The 23,531-nt window shown below is 47.4% G+C and overlaps 1 protein-coding gene across 6 annotated transcripts in view; it reads right to left on the bottom strand.

Annotated features, from left to right (window-relative positions):
- Positions 1-22,224: 22,224 nt before the first annotated feature.
- The window catches only part of PHKB (phosphorylase kinase regulatory subunit beta), a 207,471-nt gene continuing 206,164 nt past the window's right edge, over positions 22,225-23,531 (bottom strand). For all 6 annotated transcript variants that reach the window (XM_050923042.1, XM_050923041.1, XM_050923039.1 and 3 more), the window contains one exon: positions 22,225-23,318. In XM_050923042.1, the coding sequence (XP_050778999.1) occupies positions 23,181-23,318 (138 nt within the window). In that variant the 3' untranslated portion in view covers positions 22,225-23,180. The remainder of the gene's footprint in view (positions 23,319-23,531) is intronic.

Below are 23,531 nucleotides of genomic sequence, written 5' to 3'. Positions count from 1 at the left end.
TAGTATCAATTTGTTATCATTGCTGACATGGTTTGGCTTCTAATGTACATCCTAAGGGCAAAACGTCCACATTTTGTTAGCCCTCTCCAATTAATCTAATCCGTAATTAGCTATTTTGATTGGATCAAAGAACGCTCATCTATATACTCATGTTCTGAGAGAGGCAAGAGGATGGTGATCTTTTTGAATAAAGACTATTAAAGAAGCTCCATGGAACTGAAGGGAAATAATAGACTTAAACTGTCAGACAGTCATGGTGCCAAATAAAAGTGAGGCAGTAGTGGTGAGAAATAGGCCATAAGTTTATCCCTGCTGCTGGTCCCACTGTCAGAAGATTGGGAGGAATCAGGGGTTCTGGCATAGTGGTTAGTTCCACTGCAGAAGAGGAAGATTAGGCCTGGTACACCCTATCAATCACCCTTTGGAGACAGGATGAAGGGGTGTTCTGGCCCCAAGGTTGAGTTTAAATGACTGCCTGTACTCTCAGGGATGTATGCTTCGATGTGTGGGGGTCGACAAGGTGTCCTGGCTATGCCGTGCTGGGCAGCTTAATAGCCAGAGTCAATGTGGCTGCCCTTCCAGCCAGGGCTATGTGGCCTAATGGCCAGTGTCCATATAGCTGCCCTCTCAGTCAGGGCAGTGTGGCTTAAGGGCCAAAATCAGTATAGCTGCCCTCTGTGTCAGGGTCATGTGGCATAAACCCCAGCATCCATATAGCTTCCCTCTTGGTCAGGGCTATGAGGCGTAATGGACAGCGTCAGGGCTGTGTGGCCTAAGGCCCAGCATACATAGAGCTGCCCTCTTGGTCAGGGCTGTGTGACCCGGAGTCAATATAGCTGCCCTCAGGGTAGTGTGGCCTAAGGGCCAGAGTCAATAGGGTTGTTCTCTTTGTCAGGGCTGTGTGGCCTAGCAGCCAGAGTAGTTGGAGGGGGGGAGGCACTGCCTCAGGGTGGGGGATTGCCAAGGTAGGGGGACCTGAGCCCTCCCTACTCCTCCAGTTCCCAACCCAGGATGGATGATCTGATTTCCTTGATTTCCCATGTCTAGCTGTGATGTGGATTTGAATGACAATGAATTGGCTGAGACTCACTCTGTCTATGAAGGGGGTGCAGGATAATTTGTCTGCATTGTTTCTGTTCTGTCTATGAGTATAGTTTGTTCTCTCTGTGCCAGGGAACTTTTTGTAAGTTCAGCATACTTATGGACCTCCCTCCCCCACAAATAGTAGAGGAGGCTTTTGCCATTTTTAAAAAAAATTGTCTTAGTGGAGTTTTCCATGCTGTTGCATACTTCAATTATATACCTCTCTCCACACCTGGATTCCTGAAATGGGCATTATGTGAGATTGCCCTTGAAGATTGTGGTGTGCCTGGCTTGCTCAATGAAATGGACTGATATGATTACAGTCATATACACACTAGCATTTGTGTAACATAGCTAAGATACTACGGGATATGGTAGTTGTTGGTAAATGGTGAGTTTTTAATGGCCTGCACACTGTGAACTTCTTACCATTTATGTCTAGGTACGATTCAAGTTATATGTAGCATAATAAGGGTCTGGAACTGGCTATTTTAGGAGTTACATCTTTCATTGTACACTTGATCCCATGACACAGTTAGGTTGACAGGCCCATATGGGTGCAGGAAATAGGACATTTTCAGTGGCAGTTAGAACAGAGCTTGAGTTCGACCTTCAGAAAACAATGTTATCTTGTCTTTTTGGTTAAACGTCCAGTTGAACCAAATGTTGGCTCTTAATGATGGTGGTGGGGTTCCTTATATTGCATTTGTTCCAGAAAGGGTATGAGCAGCATTTGTGCTGTACTTTGTAGGTAGTTTAATTATGCAATTAATGTATGTCATGCATCTAAATGTCACAGTGGTAGGTGCATTAAACAATACAAACCATTTAAACATAAGCATGTTATTCTGGTCTTAACTCAGTCTGCGTGGGGGGGTGGGAATGCACAGTAGAATGAGTTAAGAAGTGAAAGTCATTTTTTTTTTTTGCTTTTGCTTGGTTTCTGACACAATCTGTCATCAATAGTTTTTTGTATTGAATGGCTTTTCTTGCTTCAGTAATTTTCAAAGAGGGCTATTTGTTGTATGCTATGTACAGTTTAATGGAGAAGAATCTAAAATCAGGACAATAGAGTAGGAAAAGAATACTTGCTTTCACATGGAGGGACAGAATAAGCAGATCAAGGTCGAAAATATCTTGAAGAAAATGAAGACGTCAAGGCCCCAGTCCTGCCATGACTTATGTTCATGCTTAAGTTTACTCATTGTGAGTAGTCTCACTGGTCAATGGGATTATTCTCAGAGCATTAGGTTAAGCAAGTGCTAAAGTCATTGTAGGATCATGGTGAGATGGAAGGCGAGATCACTATAAAAATAGGAAGTGATGGAATAGGGTAGGCTTGCAGTGGAATGGAGGAGACTAATAATATATGGAGATATACCTATCTCATAGAACTGGAAGGGACCCCGAAAGGTTATTGAGTCCAGCCCCCAGCCTTCACTAGCAGGACCAAATACTGATTTTGCCCTAGATCCCTAAGTGGCCTCCTCAAGTGGATAATAAGGATTTATACAAAGAAAAAGGAGAGAGAAATTTACAAGTCTTTCCAGGGTCTGTGGATACTTAATAGCAACCCACTCTGGGAAAATAAAGCCAGGATGAAAATGGTACCTACAAAGCTTAGATATCTGCCCTGAAAGTGTGTGTGTGTAATATGAAAGTCTGAGTGCATTTTCCCACCTCACCTATCCTCCACATAATAAGGTGTCATACCAAACAAACTACTTACAGTATCTGGAAAGATATTAGCTCTATTAAAAAAACTCCACAGCAGACAGCCCTTCAAAAGAAAACATTGCAGCTTTTTATATTAGATTCATGGTAAGGATTATTTTATTTATGTATTAACAAACAGTAAATTATTTATTTGAAAATGAATGCAGCGGAGAACTCTACAGCTATTAATCTCCTCACTTGCAAAAACATGAGGTAGAGTTTTATTGTGAACACCTAGGCCTGTAAGTACTTGCACATGACTTACCTCTGTAGTTCTGCCCTTACCCCAGGCCATGATCCCTTTCTTTCTGTCAGCCTCAAAAACCCCAACCTCCTCTAAAAATAAAAATGAATAAACTTACTCCCATCTCTGATGACTGAGTAACTTTGTTAAATGTCTGAAACCCTTAACCTAAATCCTCTCTTCCCTCTCCACTCTTCTGGTCAGTTTCCTGTAGTTGTCCTCTGCTTCAGTGACTCAACCTTTCCAGCTTAATTTTAAGGTAGTCTCTCTCCCTTTCCAATCCATGTGCTGCAGAAAAGGTAGGCAGTTACATTCTGCATACTTCACACTGCATACACCTTCTCTTTCACACACACACAGATAATACATTACAATCTCTTTCCTTTTATGAGATTTTCTGTCCCCTTGTCCCATGTAGGCCCATTGGGAAAGATCCCTTCCTCTGTTAGAGGAGTGAATAAGAGAAAGGAAATTTCTAAAGTACTGAAGCCTTGGGAAAAAAAAAACTTTGTAAGGTCAGATACTGAAAATGTGACAAACCATCAAATGCTGTGGCTGGAAAACCTATTAGAGAATATGCTCGGAGACAATTACTACGGTATAAGAATAAAATATACAGAATGAGTGCTGTCTCCAGTATGCTGTTTGCTAGGAGAGTTGAGAGGTGGAATACTGTCTCTCAGGGTATGGCTACACTTACAGCTGTACAGCGCTGGGAGTTACAGCTGTCTTCGTACAGCTGTGCAGGGAAAGCGCTGCAGTGTGGCCACACTGACAACTACCAGCACTGCAGTGTGGCCACATTTGCAGCGGTGTTGGGAGTGGTGCATTGTGGGCAGCTATCCCAGCGTTCAAGTGGCTGCAACGTGCTTTTCAAAAGAGGGGGTGAGGGAGAACGTGGGAGAGAGAGAGTGGATTTTTGGATCTGTCAGCTCCCTGCCTTGCAAGTTCTAATGACTGGAACATACACATCACCAACCTGCAATCAATTTAAAAGTTTCGAGCCCTTCCCCCACCCCTCTCTTATTCACTAAATGCAAATTATGCACTCCTAAATAGCCTTCAGACCACATAAGCAGCTGCTCAACACGGACTCTCCCCTCCCCCTCTGCCATGTGACTTCTCTCTTCAAGCAAACAGCTGTGAACCTTCCAAAGCAATTCCCCTGCCTGCCTCTGTTCGCTCGCTCCAGCAAACAGGAGCTGTGTTTTTTTTTTTAGATAAGCAGCTCGGGGGAGCTTGGAGGTCAGCCATTCTTCCGGTTTGTTGTGAGCAGGCATTCTGGGATACCTCCTAATACCCTGGAGGCCAATAACAGCACTTTTGGTGGCCACACTTGATGAGCAGCACTGCATCACCAGCGCTGCAATCGTTACACCCCAAGCAGACCAGGTGTAGAGCCAGCGCTGCAGCCAGGGAGTTGCAGCGCTGGATGTGCCTTGCAGGTGTGGATAGTTACTAAGTTGCAGTGCTGTAAACCCACCACCTGCACTGCAACTCTCCAGTGTAGCCAAGCCCTTAGGCAAAAGTGCAACAAATGCCAACAAGCATGTTATTCTTTATCTGGCAAAAAAACTCTTCAGATCAGCTGCAAACTGTTCCACAGGGATACTGTTTATAACTTGCACAAACAAATCATGAGAGGTCTCAACTCGAAACTTCTTAAGGGACGGTTAACGCACTCTGTGCACAATAGTGAGGGTGATTAACCATTGAAATAAGCTACCAAGGGAAGTGGTGAATTCTCCATCTCTTGTTGTCTTCAAATCAAGACTGGATGCTTTCCGGAGGATACGCTTTACTCAAATACAAGTTACTAGGCTCAATACAGAGATAACTGGGTGAAATTTAGTGGTCTGTGACATACAAGTGGTCAGACTAGATGATCTGATTGTCCCTTCTGGCCTTAAACTCCATGACCAGAGTTGAGGAAAAAATCTGTAATGGATGTTGCTTAGAGACACAATCATTTTAGAAAATTTGCAGGGGAAAAAAAAAGCAGGTGCAGGATAATTTGTCATTTTTCACAGAGAATTTGTAGGAGATACACTCAATTGTTCCTAGTCATCCATTTTAAAAGAAGACCTGAAACACAATTCCTACCCTACTGATTGAAAGAAGTGATCAATAGACTATTTCAAAAGCTAAGAAGTAAACAAACTTGACTTAAACAGTTTTTTTCCTCACACTTGTTAGCTGAGGTTAAGCTAGGAAAATGAAAAGTTTTAAAGGGGTTAGGATAGTCAGCAGCCAAATCTTTCCCATTGCTGCATTCCTTGAAAATTATCAACTGGGAACAGAGGCTGATTTTTACAGCGTGTAGGATGCATGGTCAGACTGAATGGTGTAACCTTTATGTTAAAATGTTCCCCATTAATATTAAGTTGTTAAAGATAAGGGTGCAGTAAAACCCAACTTAGCTTTCAGGTTTGAGCCTCTAGGTTGTTACAGAACATTTTTTTAGTAGAGGACCACTAAGCAACAATTTAAATGATGCATCCAAATGTTATTAAAAGGAAAAATATGATTAGTTAAGCAAACAGACATGTAATTACTATTTACACAAATGTTAGTATTATACTCACGTTCAGAGGTGAAAGGATACATCAATGGGTGATCAGTGCACTGACAGTGAAGTACAGCTTTATAATCCTGAAATCTAACAGCACCCTTTTTAATATTAATTGGCGCTCTTCCACAGTTTAGCACCACTATTCCTTTTATACTCCATTATAATACTGATTAACATTAAACTGCCCTTTACCATAATTATATTTCCACCACCTTCTAATTGGCTCTTTACAATATACATTATTGGAATTAACGACTGCACCAGTGTCCTTCCCATACTATCAGAACAAATAGCATTTTAATAGAAAATTCACAATACTCTAAAAAAATATTTAGTTGGAGATTGGTCCTGCTTTGAGCAGGGGGTTGGACTAGATGACCTTCTGAGGTCCCTTCCAACCCTACTATTCTATGAAAAACACATTAAAAAGCAGTTACAATAAAAATATAATTGTAATATAATCAGGATCATGTCCTGAGAACTCTTGCTTTACCATAACAGTATCTCCAACTTATCTTTAACTTTTCTCACACTAGCAACTTCAGTTTCTTCAAGTGATTGCACATGTACATTCCACTCCAGAGGTGTGTGCACCCTGAGCATAGTTGCTGGAAATTTTCCCCTCAGTGATACCTGTCAAAGGACTCAAGCGCCCTTTTGCTCTGTGGGTTCATAGCACTGGTATAAAGGGCCCAGCTGACTCCATGCCCCCTCAGTTCCTTCTTACCACCCATGATGGTCGCTGGAACTGCTATCCTTGCTTTTCCCTGTACATATCTCTACATAGCTCGTTGTAAATAGTTTTAGTCAGTTTACTCCGTTGTAGTGAAAGTTTTAAATTACGAGAGTTCATCTGTTATCAGGTGCCAAGGCATGCCTCGGTTACTGCGCTTCAAGGCCTCTGCCTCCTGAAATCAGTCTCCGGTACGGTATCTCCGGTGGTACAGAAGTTGGTGGCATCAGTGCTGTTGGGCAGGATGGAGTCTGTTGCTTCAGACCATCATTCGGCATTAGGCCTTTTGGTACCATCGAAAGAAAAACTAGCTATGGTGGCCTCAGTGCAGGCATCTTTGCCATGGCACCGGTCTCCAGTACCAGTGGGAACAACATCTCTGTGGTCACCAGACAGAGCCTCAGCATCCTCTGAGTAAGAGAGAGAGAGTCTTTCTCCTCTTGTCTGAGGAGTCGTTCCTACCACTTCCCAAGGCACTCCTACTCTTGCATGGACCCAGGAATAGGGGTACCATCGAGTGTGAAGTCAGGTCACCACTGGGGATCTATGCCTATTCCATGGCCCTATTGGAACTTGGAAGGGTTTCCACCAGTTTCAGGAGCTTACTCTAGGCTCGCCTATTCGGTGGCCTCAGAACAAAGGGCACCAAGGCCCTATTGGGCTGCAGCCAATCCAAACTCGGTTCTATGCCCCATCTGTCCATCAGGATCTAAAAAGAAAAAGAAAAAGACGGTTACTCACCTTTGTAACTGTTGTTCTTCGAGATGTGTTGCTCACATCCATTCCAGTTAGGTGTGCGCGCCGCGCGTGCACGTTCGTCGGAAACTTTTTACCCTAGCAACTCCAGTGGGCCGGCAGGTCGCCCCCTGGAGTGGCGCCGCCATGGCACTCGATATATACCCCTGCCGGCCCACCCGCTCCTCAGTTCCTTCTTGCCGGCTACTCCGACAGTGGGGAAGGAGGGCGGGTGTGGAATGGATGTGAGCAACACATCTCGAAGAACAACAGTTACAAAGGTGAGTAACCGTCTTTTCTTCTTCGAGTGATTGCTCACATCCATTCCAGTTAGGTGAATCCCAAGCCATACCTAGGCGGTGGGGTCAGAGTGAGAAGTAGCGGCATGGAGCACTGCAGATCCGAAGGCCGCATCCTCTCTTGACTGCTGGACCAGGGCGTAGTGGGAAGCAAAGGTGTGGACCGATGACCAGGTCGCTGCCCGACAGATTTCCTGGATGGGCACACGGGCGAGGAAAGCCAGCGACGACGCCTGCGCCCTGGTAGAATGCGCAGTCACACGGCCTGTAGGGACGTGGGCCAAGTCATAGCAGGTCCTGATACAGGACGTTACCCACGAGGATAACCTCTGCGAAGAAATGGGAAGCCCCTTCATGCGGTCCGCTACTGCCACGAAAAGCTGGGGGGATTTGCGGAACGGTCTGGTCCTCTCCACATAGAACGCGAGAGCCCTACGGACATCAAGCGAGTGGAGCTGTTGCTCCCTGCCTGAAGAGTGAGGTTTCGGGAAAAAAACCGGGAGGAATATCTCTTGGTTGATGTGGAAGGCTGAGACCACCTTGGGGAGAAAGGCAGGGTGTGGCCTCAGCTGCACCTTATCTTTATGGAAGACTGTATACAGGGGGTCTACCACGAGAGCCCGGAGTTCCGACACCCGTCTAGCTGAGGTGATAGCTACTAGAAAGGCAGTCTTCCAAGAGAGATAGAGTAGGGAGCAAGTAGCTAACGGCTCAAAGGGGGGCCCCATGAGCCGAGACAACACCAGGTTAAGATCCCAGGTTGGAGCAGGGAGTCGGACGTTAGGGTACAAACGTTCCAGCCCCTTCAGGAATCTAGTCACCGTCGGGTGAGAAAAAACGGAGCGGCCATCCCCACCCGGGTGAAAGGTGGAGATAGCTGCCAGGTGGACCCGCAAGGACGATATCGCCAGGCCCTGTTGTTTGAGGGACCAAATATAGTCTAAAATATTGGCCACCGAAACTTCCATAGGGCGGAGACCTTTCTCCACGCACCAACAGGAGAAACGCTTCCACTTGGCCGAGTATGTCGCTCTAGTGGAAGGTTTCCTGCTGCCCAAGAGTACCTCCCGTACCGGGGTGGAGCAGCGCAGTTCAGAACTGGTCAGCCACGCAGGAACCACGCCGCTAGGTGCAGCGACTGCAGGTCCGGGTGACAGAGAGTCCCGTGTTCCTGGGTGATCAGGTCCGGGTGAAGGGGCAGGGGAACTGGGTCGGCTATGGCCAGGTCCAGCAACATGGGGTACCAATGTTGCCTGGGCCACGCCGGGGCTACCATGATCACGCGAGCCCTGTCCCTGCGCACCTTCAGAAGGACCCTGTGGACCAGCGGGAACGGGGGAAATGCGTAGTACAAGTGGGTCGTCCACGGAATAAGGAAGGCATCCGCTATAGACCCGGGTTCCCTGCCCTGAAAAGAGCAGAACGCCTGGCATTTCCTGTTCCCCCCGGACGCAAAGAGGTCCACACGGGGACAACCCCACCTCTGGAAGATCAAGAGGGCGACGTCCGGGCGAAGGGACCACTCGTGTGAGAGGAAGGATCTGCTCAGGCGGTCCGCCAGCGTGTTCCGTACTCCGGGGAGGAAGGAAGCCGTGAGGGGAATGGAGTGGGCTACACAAAAGTCCCAGAGTTGCATCGCCTCGTGACATAGGGGAGAGGATCTGGTGCCGCCCTGCTTGTTGATATAGTACATGTTCGTCATGTTGTCGGTAAACACCGCAACACAACGACCCCGAAGCTGGTGACAGAACGTTTGACAAGCAAGGCGGACCGCTCTCAACTCCCGCATGTTGATGTGCAGCTTCACCTCCTGCAGGGACCACAGGCCCTGTGTTCTCTGGGATCCCAGGTGGGCCCCCCAGCCGAGATCTGAGGCATCCGTCGTTAGGGACACCGAGGGCTGGGGTGGGTGGAATGGGAGCCCCGCACACACTACGTACTGGTCTAGCCACCAGCTGAGAGAATCCAACACCCCCTGGGGGATTGTGATCAGCATGTCTAGTGGTTGCCTTGCCGGCCGGTAATGTGCGATGAGCCACAACTGGAGGGGCCTCATGCGGAGCCGAGCGTAACCGGTCACAAATGTGCATGCTGCCATGTGGCCTAACGGGTTAGACATGTCCGTATTGATGTTAAGGGGGCTGCCCGCAATCGTTGAACGATCGCCGACAACGCCTGGAACCTTGGCAACGGCAGAAGGGCCCTGGCCACGGTGGAGTCCAGGACGGCCCCAATGAACTCCACCCTCTGCGCGGGGAGCAGGGTGGACTTGTCCACGTTGATCATGAGGCCCAAAGTAGCAAACAGGCCGGTGATCCTGCGGACGTGGCTGCAAACCTGTAGCTCCGACGTGCCCCGAATTAACCAATCGTCTAGGTAAGGGAACACGTGGATATGACTGCGCCGAAGATATGCCACAACGACGGCCGTGCATTTTGTGAATACCCTCGGAGCCGTAGAAAGGCCAAATGGGAGGACTGCAAATTGGTAGTGAAGGCGGCCCACCACGAATCGAAGGAAACGTCTGTGGTGTGGCCAAATGGCAATGTGAAAATAAGCGTCCTGCATGTCGAGGGCGGCGTACCAGTCTCCCGGATCCAGGGATGGGATAATGGTCCCCAGGGATACCATGCGGAACTTCAACTTCACTAGGTATTTGTTGAGCTCTCGCAGGTCGAGGATAGGCCTGAGGCCTCCCTTGGCCTTGGGGATCAGAAAGTAGCGGGAATAAAACCCCTTGCCTTTCTCATTTTCCGGAACCGCCTCTATAGCTCCTTTGTTGAGGAGCGTCTGTACCTCCTGCCGAAGGAATTGCTCGTGAGAGGGGTCCCTGAAGAGGGACGAGGAAGGGGGGCGGGAAGGAGGAAATGATATAAACTGCAGGCGGTATCCCGTCTGCACCGTGCGTAAGACCCAGCGGTCCGATGTTATTTGGGTCCACGCCAGGAGGAAAAACGAAAGGCGGTTGGAAAACGGGGGGAAAGGATCCGTGGGGAAAACTGTTACTGCGCCCTCGGGCGCACCTTCAAAACGAAGGCTTGGGCCCAGGCGGGGGCTTAGAGGAGCTTTGATTCTGCCCCCCTTGGTTCCCCGAATGTCTACGCCTTCCATTCCTGCCGCGGTGCCTATTAAGGTCCTGCCGTTGGCGGAACTGGGGGTATGGCCTACGCTGCTGTTGCTGCTGTGGCCGGAAGGGTCTGCACTGCGTTCCTGGCGTGTGCATCCCGAGGGAGCGCATAATGACTCGATTGTCTTTAAGACTTGAGTCTGGGGTCTGTCTTTTCTGAAAACAAGCCCTGGCCTTCGAATGGGAGGTCCTGGATGGTGTATTGGAGCTCCGGTGGAAGGCCAGAGACCTGAAGCCAGGAGATGCGGCGCATCGTTACCCCCGAGGCGAGGGTGCGGGCAGCCGAGTCTGCAGCGTCCAAAGAGGCCTGCAACGAGGTTCGTGCAACCTTCTTGCCCTCGTCCAGAATGGCCGCAAATTCTTGTCGGGCCTCCTGTGGCTGCAGCTCTTTGAATTTGTCCGCTGCCACCCATGAGTTAAAAGCATATCTGCTAAGAAGGGCTTGCTGATTTGAAACCCTGAGCTGAAGGGCCCCAGCCGAATAGACCTTGCGGCCGAGGAGGTCCATATGCCTGGCCTCCTTGGATTTGGGGGCTGGGGCTTCCTGTCTGTGGCGCTCCCTCTCGTTCACCGACTGCACCACCAGGGAACACGGTGTCGGGTGAACGTGGAGGTACTCGTAGCCCTTGGAGGGGGCCATGTACTTCCTCTCGACGTCCCTCGCCGTAGGGGGGATGGAGGCCGGTGACTGCCAGATTGTATTGGCGTTGGCCTGGATCGTCCTAATGAAGGGTAGGGCGACCCTGGTGGGAGCATCGGATGAGAGGATGGTGACGATGGGGTCCTCGATCTCAGAGACCTCCTCGGCTTGCAGGCTCAGATTCTGTGCTACTCGCCTAAGGAGGTCTTGGTGTGCCCTGAGATCTAGCGGAGGAGGGCTACTGGAGGAAGTGCCAGCCACCGCTTCGTCGGGGGAGGAGGATGAGGAGACCCCTGGCAAGAAAGTGTCCAGTGGGGGGTCCCCCTCAGCCCTCGCCTCTGTCTCAGGAGCAAGACCAGGGTCTTGCTGCTTCGATCCTTCCTCTCCATCAGGGGAGGGAGGGGGGCGAGACAACGAAGCCTCTGGTACCCTGTGCTCCGCCGTTGCAGGCCTAGCAGGAAGCTGTTGGGGGCCCTGGGCTTGATGGTACGCCCAGGGTGTCCAAAACCCCCACTGCTGCGGACCCTGGTCCTGTTGCGGAGGGTCCTGGAATAATGCCGCCTGTCTGTCGGTGCCCAGCGCATACACGCTGTCCGCTTGGGATGACACCGACGGCTGTCTAGAAGGCCATGGCGGGGCCGACCGCGGCTGATAAGAGTCTGCGCGGTTCGGCACCGAAGATCTTCTCGGTGCCGGGGATCGGTACCGGGAGTCATACCGGCGCCGGGATCGGGACCGGGCTCTGTCTCGGTGCTGGGATCTGGACCGGTACCGGCCGCTGCTTCGGTGCCGGGATCGGGACCGGGACCTGCCACCGACGTGGTGCCAGGAGGTCGACCGGGACCGGGACCTGCCACCAGCTCGGTGCCGGGAGGTCGACCGGCGCGGTGAATGATGGCGAGACTGGCTCCTAGAGTCACGGTGCCGGTATCGATGGCTGGAGTCAGACCGCGACCGTCTGGAGGTTGATCGGTGCCGCGAGTGCGACCGGTACCGCCGAGGGGAGCGGTGCCGGGACTGCGAGCGGCGGCGGGATCTCGAGTGACCGTGGCGTCGGGACCTCGATCGCGAGCGCGAGTCCCGAGACGGTGCCGTCATCATGGGCTTGCCCCTAGATGCTACCCGCACCGGAGGTACCGGGGGTGGTGGCTGAGTAGACTCAGTCAGGGCGATAAGGTCCCGTGCCGAGGCGAAGGTCTCCGGCGTGGATGGGACCAATAGCTCAACCCCAGATCTTATGGGGGAGCTTGGCGGTACCGGACTCGACGGACCCACCGGGCCCGGAGTCGACGGTGCCGGTAGCGCCGCGGCCGATGTCGATGCCGGGCGCTCCATTCGAGTCTGCCTGGCTGGAGTAGCAGACGTTGATGGTCTCGCTTCTGCACCCGGTGCCGGGGAAGGTCGGTGCCGGGGAGTCTTTCCGGTGCCGGTGCGATCCGGTGCCGGCGTCGAGATCACGGCCTGCGAAGCTGCTGGGTCAAGTGCCGCTTCCATTAGGAGAGTCCTGAGTCTCTGGTCTCTCTCCTTCTTTGTTCTGGGCTTAAAAGCCTTACAAATGCGGCACTTGTCCGACCTGTGCGATTCCCCCAGGCACTTTAGACACGCGTCGTGAGGGTCGCTGGTTGGCATAGGCTTTTTACAGGCCGCACACTGCTTAAAGCCCGGCGAACCAGGCATGAGCCCGGTGCCGGGTGCCGGGAAGGGCTACAGCCCAGACCGGCAAACAACTATATACAAATACTATTTACACTACAATTAATTAACTAACTATACTTAACGACTAACTAACAACTGTAGTAATAACGGTAGTAACAAGGAGAGCTAGGGACGTGGAGGACAGCAATGCCGCGCTCCACAGTTCCAACGACCGACACGGCGGTAAGAAGAAACTGAGGAGCGGGTGGGCCGGCAGGGGTATATATCGAGCGCCATGGCGGCGCCACTCCAGGGGGCGACCTGCCGGCCCACTGGAGTTGCTAGGGTAAAAAGTTTCCGACGAACGTGCACGCACGGCGCGCACACCTAACTGGAATGGATGTGAGCAATCACTCGAAGAAGAACAAAGGGTTTAGGCGCAGACCACCATCCCCTTACACTTCAGCATCAATGCTTGCCTCACTAAGACAGCCAGGGGGCTCCACGCAGACCTTTTGACAAGCCATTCAAAGACACCATACCAGTTCCCATGATGCCAGACCTTATTTCCACCTTGTTTTCAAACTACCTCTCCCACTTCCTCCATGCATGGTCCTGTATCACCATGGACTGTTGGGTGTTGAGCACGGTGGAAATGGGATATACCCTCTAGTTTATCTCTGTTCCTTCTTCCCACCCCCGCTTCCCTGACCCTCTTCAGGGACACCTCTCACAAAAAGTTTCTGGCCCAGGAGCTTCAATCTCTCCTGCAGGTGGGAGCTGTGGAAGACGTTCCACAGAATTTAAGAGGGAAGGGGTTCTAATCCCATTATTTCCTAATCCCAAAAGAAGGTCTCAGACTGATTCTAGACCTGCATCACCTCAAAAGCTATCTCAATAAAATAAAGTTCTGCATGGTCACCTTGGTATCCATTATCCTGTCCCTGGATCCTGGTATGCTGCCCTTGATTTAAGAGAGACACCTATTTCCACATATCAATATACCATCACAGAAAGTTCCTCAGATTTATGGTGAAGCATGCACACTACTATTTTGTGATACTCCCGTTCGGCCTGTCCGCAGCCCTGGGGGTGTATACAAAATATATAGTGGTAGTGACAGCTTTCCTGAGAAGACTAGTGGTGCAGGCCTACTTTTATTTAGATGACTGGCTACTCAAGGGACAGTCCAGGGCTCAGGTAACATCCAACATTCAGCTCTTCCAGTTGACATTCACAGTCCTACACCTTCTAATAAATGTACTCTCACTCCAATTCAGAGGATAGAGTTTATTGGAGTGGTGTTCAGCTCCACTCAAGCCAGAGCCTATCTCCCAGAGTTCGGTTTCAGACAGTCATGTCCCTAATAACACATCTCAAGGGCCATCCAATAACAACAGTCAGAACTTGTCTGAGGCTTTTAGGGCACATAGTCTTGTGCACATATTTAGTGAAGCATGCAAGGCTGTGCCACAGGCCTATTCAGACATGGCTGGCTTTAGTCTATTCACCAAATCGCCACCATCTGTACTCTGTACTCACAGTGCCTCCTCTGGTCCTTGTCTCCCTCATTTGGTGGGTGTACTCACTCAATACTTGTGCAGGGGTTCCTTCATATGGCCTCAACCATCAATGACTCTGGTCTCAGATGCATCATTGCTAGGTTGATGAGCTCACCTGGGCCGCTCAAAACTCAGAGGAACTTTCTCTCTACATCAGTGTCAGAAAACTCAGAGCAACTTGCCTGGTTTGTTAGGCTTTCCTGCTGCATGTTACAGGCAGACATTTAATTGTTCTTACAGATAACACTGTTGCCATGTTTTATCTCAACAGGCAGGGAGTAGCTCACTCTTCCTCCCTTTGTCAAGAAGAGATTCAACTGTGGGAATTTTGCATAGCCCGCTTGAGACCTTGTACCTTCCGGGAGTGCAAAATGAGCTGGCAGATCACCTCAGAAAGATCTTTCTCCAGTCACCATGAGTGGTCCCTCTGCCCAGCTGTGGCAAAGGATGTTTTCCAGCAGTGGGAGAACTTCCCAGATAAACCTATTTGCAACCTGACCCAACAGAATGTGTGCTCCCTACACAGCCATTGACTAGAGAAGTTATACCTGCAAGTAAGAGAGCCCATTCCTCCTTGGGACCTGAATTTGGTTTTGTCAAAGCTCATGGGACTGCCATTCGAACCACTGGCAACGTGCTCCTCATTTTACTTCTCCTAGAAAGTGGTTTTGTTAGTGACCATCGCTTCCCCCAGGAGGGTCTCAGAGCTCAGGCTCTCACATCAGCACCTCCTTACACAGTCTTCTTTAAAGACAAGGTGCAGTTATATCCTCACCCCAGTTTCCTACCAAAGGTGGTATCCAGTTTAATAACCATCAGGCAATCTACCTTCCTGTTTTTACCCAAAGCCACATGCAAATAGGGAGGAGCAATAAGTTCACTTATTGAACATTAGGTGAGCCCTAGCTTTCCACATACAATGAACTAAACCATTCCAAAAGTCCACACAACTGTTCCTTGTGATCGTGGACAGGATGAAGGCTCTCTTGGTCTTTTTGCAGACAATCTTATCCCGGAATAGATCATGCACTTGGTTTTGTTACAATCAAGTGGAGGTTCTGCCTCTGGCTGTCCTGATGGCTCATTCCACAAGGTCACAAGCATCCTCAGCAGCATTTGTATGACAGATCCCTATTCAAGACATTCGTAAAGCAGCAACCTGCTCATCGACGCACACATTCTCTTCTCATTACGTCATCACTCAACAGTTGAGATATGATACCAGATTTGTTCATACTGTCCTGCAGTCCATGAACTCCAATCTCTCCATCTATACAACTGCTTGGGAGTCTCCTGGTGTGGAATGCACATGTGCAATTACTCAAAGAAAAAAGTTACTAACCTTGCATAACTGTTCTTTGAGATGTGTTGCACATGTCCATTCCACGACCTGCCTTCCTACCCCTCTGCAATGGAGTCTTTCAGAAAGAAGGAAGTGAGGGGGCACGGGGTTGGCTGGGCCCTTTATACCGGCGCTGAGCATTAGAGGGCACTCGAGCCACCCCAAGAGGTACCTCTGAGGGAAAGATTTCCGGTGACTGTGCTCGGGGCATGCTCACATGTGGAGTGGAATGGACATGTGCAAAACATCTTGAAGAACAACAGTTACGGAAGGTTAGTTACCATTTTCCTCCATGCTCCTCTGCACTTAGGTTTTGTGCCTATGTGAGCCTAACATCTATTTATTTCTTAAGCCAAGCCATCCTATAGGGTACAGTGGGTAGGGACCAATGGCCACTCTGTAGTTGGTCACCAGATTAAATGGTCAGCAGTTTAAATAAAAACACCTTTCCTCCTCCAGAACCCTAGTTAGTGGTATGTAGCTGATTCAGATGCTTGGGCTGTAGATGAACCTTTGTAACTTTCTTTGATTGCTGCTGCCTTACTGAAAAGACAGATTCAACCTGAAAAATCTTTGGCAGCATAAGATGCTCTGAATCACAGAGATGCATTTTATTGTGATTTCTTACAAGATGAAACTATGCCCTGTAATTAGAGATGAGGGGCATAATCATGCCCTCAATCTGTGCCCACAACTTTCATTGATATTAATGGAAGTTGCATGCATGAAAAAAGGGCAAGAGACTGCTTTAAGATTTTACAGGACTTTTAAGAAGGAACTAGTTTCTCAAGAGTTGGAAAATGGATGTTGAGCCTTTCATCTCTAACTTATGGTTTCTAATCTGACCCAATGAGTTAGTGATCAAGAAATTTATTACTATGACTAGCAAAGCAATTTGGAAAAATAAGAACCAACTTGAACCTTCAGCTCAAGTTTGAAATGATCCAAACCTTTGAAGCTCTAAAAAAAACAAAACAAAAAAAAAACAACTTTGGTAAAGTTATTTTATATGTCTTTGTCTGGAAAGGGAAGTGGAAACACAAAAAGAACATGAGAAGAATCTGTTCTTGGGGTGTTTCCAACTCATCTGAAATTAGAAGAACTTGGAAATCTCACAAGAGAGCTGAATTTTCACACCAAAGTAGTTCAAGAAAGGATAGAGGGACTAATCTGTATTTTTGTAGGCTTGTCTAAATTGACCTAAACTACCAAACCTTTTGAGGTTAGCCTGTCATTAGTTATTAATTAACAGCTGTTCACTGGTCTGTATAAGGAGTAACAGATTCTCAAACTGGTTCCTGCTGGTTAGTGCCCACATCCCAAATTACACCATCACAACTGGCAGCCTTGTTGGTATTTTCAGCAGAGGTGGGGAGGACTGACAATGGTGATAGATCTAGTATCTCATCACTGGAGGTAGTCATCATGTCAAGGTTGAGATACATTGACACCATCATGTCAGAAACTTTGAACTAGCAGATCATTGCTTTATCTGGTTTGTGGGTAAATAGAGGATTTAAGTCTTTGGGGCTTTCAGTCCAGTTCATTTTATAAAGTACTAAAACATTTCTGTTGAAAAGATCTACTAGAGGAGAAGGTTTTTCACCATTTAGTTGCTTCTCCAGTTGCCTGTGGTGCAATTTCTAAAACCACAATTCAATTGCCACAGTACTTAGAAGTCTATCTATAGTACGGTGAAGCACTCCAAAACAAGAAGCCATTTATGGCAGACTGCTTTTCTGTTGCTATTTCAGAAGGATTACAGAAGATAAATGGCACTGTTCTTCCAGTATGTGAGAGAGCTTCTTAAATGAGTGCTGACTCTGCTGGTTTTTGGTATTTGCCTTTTATAGTCTAGTTACTTATACTTACTTTGTAGAAGATGAAAAATCACTGATTACAATTTCATAAAATGCGTGAACTGTGTTGGTTTGAAGGTTATGAGGGAAAACAGAACCCTTTTTTCACAGAATGCATCTAAAGAGTTTGCACGAGGAAAAACATTTTTTGCCATCTGCAAAAACATCACTTGAATTGAAAGATTCTGATTAAAATTGGCAAGCTTGAAACTCATCATAGCTGGCAATATTGTGTTGAAGGAGTGGATCATGAGTGAAGCAGTCAAAATGAGGGCCAATGGGTCAAACAAGCTGCAGAAATGGCATCTCTGCAGTGTAACAAGCAAAAGAAAAATGGCTATTTAAAGCTTAATATTTGATTTAAATTCTAAACTCAAACTGCAAACTGGAAATGGGTAAGTGATTCCTGACATTAGGCCTCCACACAAGTTGGCGTCACTAACTATGCCACTGTTCAGCAGTGTCCTGGTGGCTCAGAAACAACCTTTTAAATCAGAAACTGGCTTTCAGTAGGATTCACAGTTTGCACATAATAGAAGAAATCTTCTTCTTCTTCTTAGAGTTATGGTCCCAATTTGTATTCCACATGTGCACCATGCACCTGAGTTTGGAAGGCTTTCCAAGCAGTGTCCATTGACCCGCACATGCATAGTGCATCTCCTCGTGCTCTTGACCGAGGGTATAAGGGGCAATGCAGGTCAACACCACTCCAGTTGCCTCTTACCACTGTATGGCCTGATTCAGAAAGCCTGTTCCTTCTTTGCCCTTAGCTAGCTAAGAGTTGCTCTTCATGTTTGTAGATAGTTTGTAGTTTATCGTAGTTTACAGAGTTAGTTAACTTATCTTGAATAGCATAGATTAGTGTAGCATTCCCTGGTCGCGGGACTCAACCCCTCAGCACCTGGGGACTATTGTCCAGCATTCTGGGCTTCAAGATCTATGTCTCCTGTCCTTTTCCTTTCTCCATCAGCAATGAGCATTAACAGTGCCTCTATTCTCTGGGTGAGGCTCACATCTCGGGCAAAGTGCACTATTTAACTCCTTCCTGCCCAGAATCAGAGAGGTCTGTGAGCTTTGCCTACCCTGATGGAAGAGGTAATGAGGCCCCAAGTGCACTTGGATCCTGGCCAGGGGAACCCCCCTGTGCAGAAGCTGCTGCTCACCTTGAGTGCCCCTTCAAGCACCCCACATGGTGTGGAGCCACCACAACTGAGGACAAACCCCATCATGAGAGCAAGAGACACTCTCACAGACACAAGAGCAGTTCCCCACAGCACACTGCTCATAAGCACAGTGTTCCCTCCCTGAGCAGCGCCTGCTCAGGTGAGATGTTGCATGCACATCCTGTGGGACCAGCAACAAAGGGTAAAGGCTGGAGGGTAAAGCCAAAAAGAAGTGGGATCCATTGGTACCGCTGGTGATCCTGATACGGAGACAGTCAGATCGCCCAGCTGCGAGCATGACCCCAACTTCTCCAACGGTGCCATCTCACCACCAGGCAGATCGGCGAACTCCAACTACTTCACCGAGTCCCTCCAGAGTGACTATGGGTACTCCACAGACTGCTGGATGCACAGAGACCTTCCTTACAACAGAGGAGGTGATTCTGCCATACCTGCAATCTCCACTTCTCTCAGGCCTAACCCTGCTTCATGGCATTCCCATACCAGAGGATGAACCCCTGCTGCTGCTGCAGGAGATGCCCCTCTCTTCTATGCCACATTGCAGCCCTCTGGGTACCCACAGTACCACTTCCTCTAACGGAACTGCCATCCGACTCTGAGGAGTCTTTGGACACAGCACTGCCAGCATCACTGCCACCACTCAAGAGCCTGGACACATGGCCCAGGCACCCTTACCTTCCTGCCCTGAATCCACTCAGGGAAGTCTGGTACTGCTTCTCATGGGGCCCACCGACAGGTGGACCCCTCATTCTGGGACCCATAACAGAGCTATCTGGAGCTGTTACAAGAGTCACTGTGCTTCCTCCACACACCATTCTGCACCATCGATGTACGAAGAGGAAGACATCAGATTTGTACCTCCACCACTGACAATCCCAACCGGAGCTTCCTCATCATCAGAGAGGCAATCATCCCTCTCCCACTCTTTCCCCCAGATGATCACTGTCAGTGTCAGGAACTGCTATAGAAGGTGGCTGCAGATCTGAAGATTTCCTTGGAAGAAATCCAGAACCGACATCATCATCTCCAGGACATTCTCCAGTCACAAGGCCTTTCCAGGGTGGCTCTCACAATAAACAAGGCCATCCTGGAACTGGCCTGAACCATGTGGCACATGCTAGCCACATTACCTCCACTCCAAAGAGAGTCTGAGAGATGCTACTCCATGCTGGCTAAAGGGGCTGATTTTTTTATTCATGCACCAGGTCCCCAACTCACTGGTTGTCCAGGTGGCCACAGAATGGGCTTGGCAACAACCGATGTCCACCTCACCTGACAAGTCCTCGAAGTGATGGACCTTCTGGGCAGCAAAGCCTTTTCTTCAGCAGGCCAAGAGATCTGCATCATGGACTATCAGGATCTACTAGCCACATAAGATTTTAACATGTACAACAGACTCGCAGAGTTCAACGATGAGCTTCCTACAGATGACCATGCCCAGTTTCGGGCTTTCATAGATGAAGAGTGCTTAGTGGCAAAGGTGGCCCTCTAGGCTGCAGTGCACACAGCTGACATTGCTTGCTCTCGCAAGCCATTGGCCTCATGATGAATAGGGACTCATGGCTGAAACCCTCTGATTGCCCCAGGGAGGTCCAAAATACCATCAAGGATCTCCATTTCAATTAGTCCAACCTCTTCTGTAAGAGACTCCCTGTACTTTTTGAAAGACTTGTGGTCTACCCTGCGATCCCTGGGAATCCCAGCTTCCAGGTGCAAACCCGAGGTAGACCTTTTGGCCATGGCCGCACACGACCTACCCATCCTACTCCATCATCTATTAGAGATCCATGGAAGTGCCAGAGACCCCAATTCCCTGCCACTGCAAGCTCCTTGACCCTCTCCCAGCTGCAGGCCAAAGGTCTCTTTTGACATGCAATTTGAGACCTACGAACCACCTCCAGTGCCAACCACCTCACCCACTCATCATCTTCAGCTGCTGAATTGCCCGATTCACCCCACAATCAGGGCCAGATCACCCCGGAGGGTTGGGTACTGGAGATCATCCACCATGGATACTCCATGGAGTTTCTCTCCTTCCCGCCTCATTGTCCTCCCACCTGAATGCCTCTGGAGGATCCCTCCCATCAACTGATTCTTCCACTGGAGGCCGAAGCCCTGTACCTCCCGGGTGTAATAGAGGGCCTCCATCCCCAATACCAAGGGAAAGGCATCTACTCACCATACTTTCTCATCCTGAAAAAGGGCGATGGGTGGAGACCTATCTTAGTCCTTCATCTACTAATTACATTTATCAGGAATTTAAAGTTCAGAATGATAACATTGGCATCAATCATACCCTCCCTCCAACGGGAGCTTGGTTTGCAGCTCTTGACATGAAAGATACATACTTCAATGTAGACATCCACCCATCTCATAGAAAGTTCCTCCACTTCATGGTGGGATACCAACATTACTAGTTCCATGTCCTCCCATTCAGCATCGCAATGACACAAGCATTCACAAAGGTATTCATGGTGGTAGCGGCCTACATGAGACACCAAGGACACACAGTCATCCCATACCTGGCTGACTGGCTCCTGGTGACACAGTCGCAGCAAGAAGTTGTCTCTGCAATCCAATCTCTTAAAAACCTCCTGGCAGGATACTACTCAATGTGCTGAGAGTTCACTGTGATATTCAACTGACAGCATTTCATCATTTTTAAACACATTAGAAACTTGGTTTTTGAAAAAATTATGAGTCATTGTGAAATCATAAGCTTTAAATCAGATTTAAGTCTTGCAATGTTCTGATAAATGGGTTAATATTTTTACTTAACTTCTCTTGCAGGTGTTTATAAATATTTTGAAACTAAAGGGTCAATGGCACCTATTTTTAACTCTTACTATTAGCCTCAAAACAAGAAGTTTTCCAATTTGTTTTTAATTCTGTCGACCACTTAGAAAGAGATCCTTTCTCTACTTAGCAACCAATTGCCTCATTGTGTGGTTCCAGAAGTATTTAATTGTGATCACCAAGAAAAACTCTGTAGATTACTGTAGGCCCAGGACTATCATCAGAGAACACCAGCTCTAAATTCATTTCTGGGTAGGTACTTAAACTGCACCGATCTTCACTCCATCGTTTTCATATTATATTCACCATATATCTGTGGCTCAATTTCACTATGTATTTAATATAGATTTAAAAGAAATCAATTTATTGTAAAACATTCCTGTGGTGGACCACCATTTATTAGATTACCAACGCTATAAACAAATCTCAGTCAGTTGAATATATTTTATTCCGTCACAATGTCTGTTTTGATGATATATGCTCAAAAGGGCCTCATCCAATAGCCATAAGAGCCAATGAGAGTCCTTCCCATGAGATTAGGATCAGACTCAAAGGGGATCAACAGAAAAAGCAAGCTTTTATAAAGGAATGTGGAAACTACCTTCTTCAAAATAATTCAAGCTTTGTTATTTTAGGCTCTGTAGATTCTGTATTAATCTTCAAGCATAGGAGACAAATAATTGATCAATACAGGAAAGAACTTGTCAAATGCTTATATTTAATGAACGTCTCTCTTCAGTCATCTTCCCAACATTAATTTCAATTAAATACATTTTTAAAAATTTTCATCTCATATTAACTGTTTCCAGTTTTAATTTATAAATCTCATACAAACTTTTGAACATGTGGCTAGCTGCAATGACATTTATTTAAAATATAAAAAGCAATTCTACATATTTTATATTCATTTTCTGGCAGTCTGCAATCTGTGTAATCAGGTTATAACTAAGCCATTAAAACCCTAAACAATTCTCATACATTTATAACCAATTAAATTGAATTGTAAAGAAAATATTTTGTGCAGAATATTGTTTTTCTTTTACCTACACTTTGACTAAGGTGACCAAATAACGTGAAAGCTAGAGTGGTTTTGTAAGTGTCAATCTATTTTGTGTGCTAACCATTAGTTCAAATGCATTCTCTGTTTTTTAAAAATTCTGGCTGTATTTTACTCAGCATTTACAGTAAACATTTTGTAATAATTACAGTACAAATGGAAGAAAGAGGTAATAAATCTTGCATAAACTGTTAGTTCAAAATTACACAAATAACTAAGTGTATCATTTGTTTTTAAACAGTTGCACAAGCAAAAATACAGGCCCAGCCAACTTTATTGAAATATCATTGGGTTCATTTAATATGAACTGTATGTCATGTTTCATGCATAATTTTCAGTCAGCACACTATTTTGACATTTAGGTGAAGATTGCTGATTGCAGTTGAGATTTTTTTCTTGATTAAATACATTTATTTTTACTGCCAAATAATCAGTTGTGGCATTTACTACCCTAAGCAATTCTGCTTATCACAGTGAAGGATGGTACAGATTTATAGTACTGCCCATGACTACTCTTCAAAATAGGAATTAAACATCACATGCAAAACTACACTAAAACCTAAATAAGCAATGGTTCCTATATTTCTTTCTGAACTTTAGCTAATGGTACAGGGATCATCACTGCATGGCTTCACTTCCCCTTCCAACAATAAATTCATCACAGCTTTAGTCAAGTAGCTGCATGTTCCTCTTTTTCCCATTGGGGGAGTGTTGTAAAATGAAGTCATGTCATCCTATAAAAACAAAAACAAAAAAGTGTATTTTTCTATCAAAGTGTTGATTGATAAGAATCAAGATTAACCATTGGTACAGAGTAAATCAATTGAAACCATTTTATAGGTGAAAAGTGCAATTCTCATTATTGACATTGTCAGTCTTTTTGTATGACACTCACTGTTCAATGATCAGAGGGGTAGCCGGGTTAGTCTGGATCTGTAAAAGCAGCA

This window comes from Gopherus flavomarginatus, chromosome 14 (genome assembly GCF_025201925.1).
Source record: "Gopherus flavomarginatus isolate rGopFla2 chromosome 14, rGopFla2.mat.asm, whole genome shotgun sequence".
In the NCBI taxonomy this organism is placed as follows: Eukaryota; Metazoa; Chordata; order Testudines; family Testudinidae; genus Gopherus; species Gopherus flavomarginatus.
Note: the sequence above shows the minus strand (reverse complement) of the source record. Positions and strands in the feature narration are given on the sequence as shown.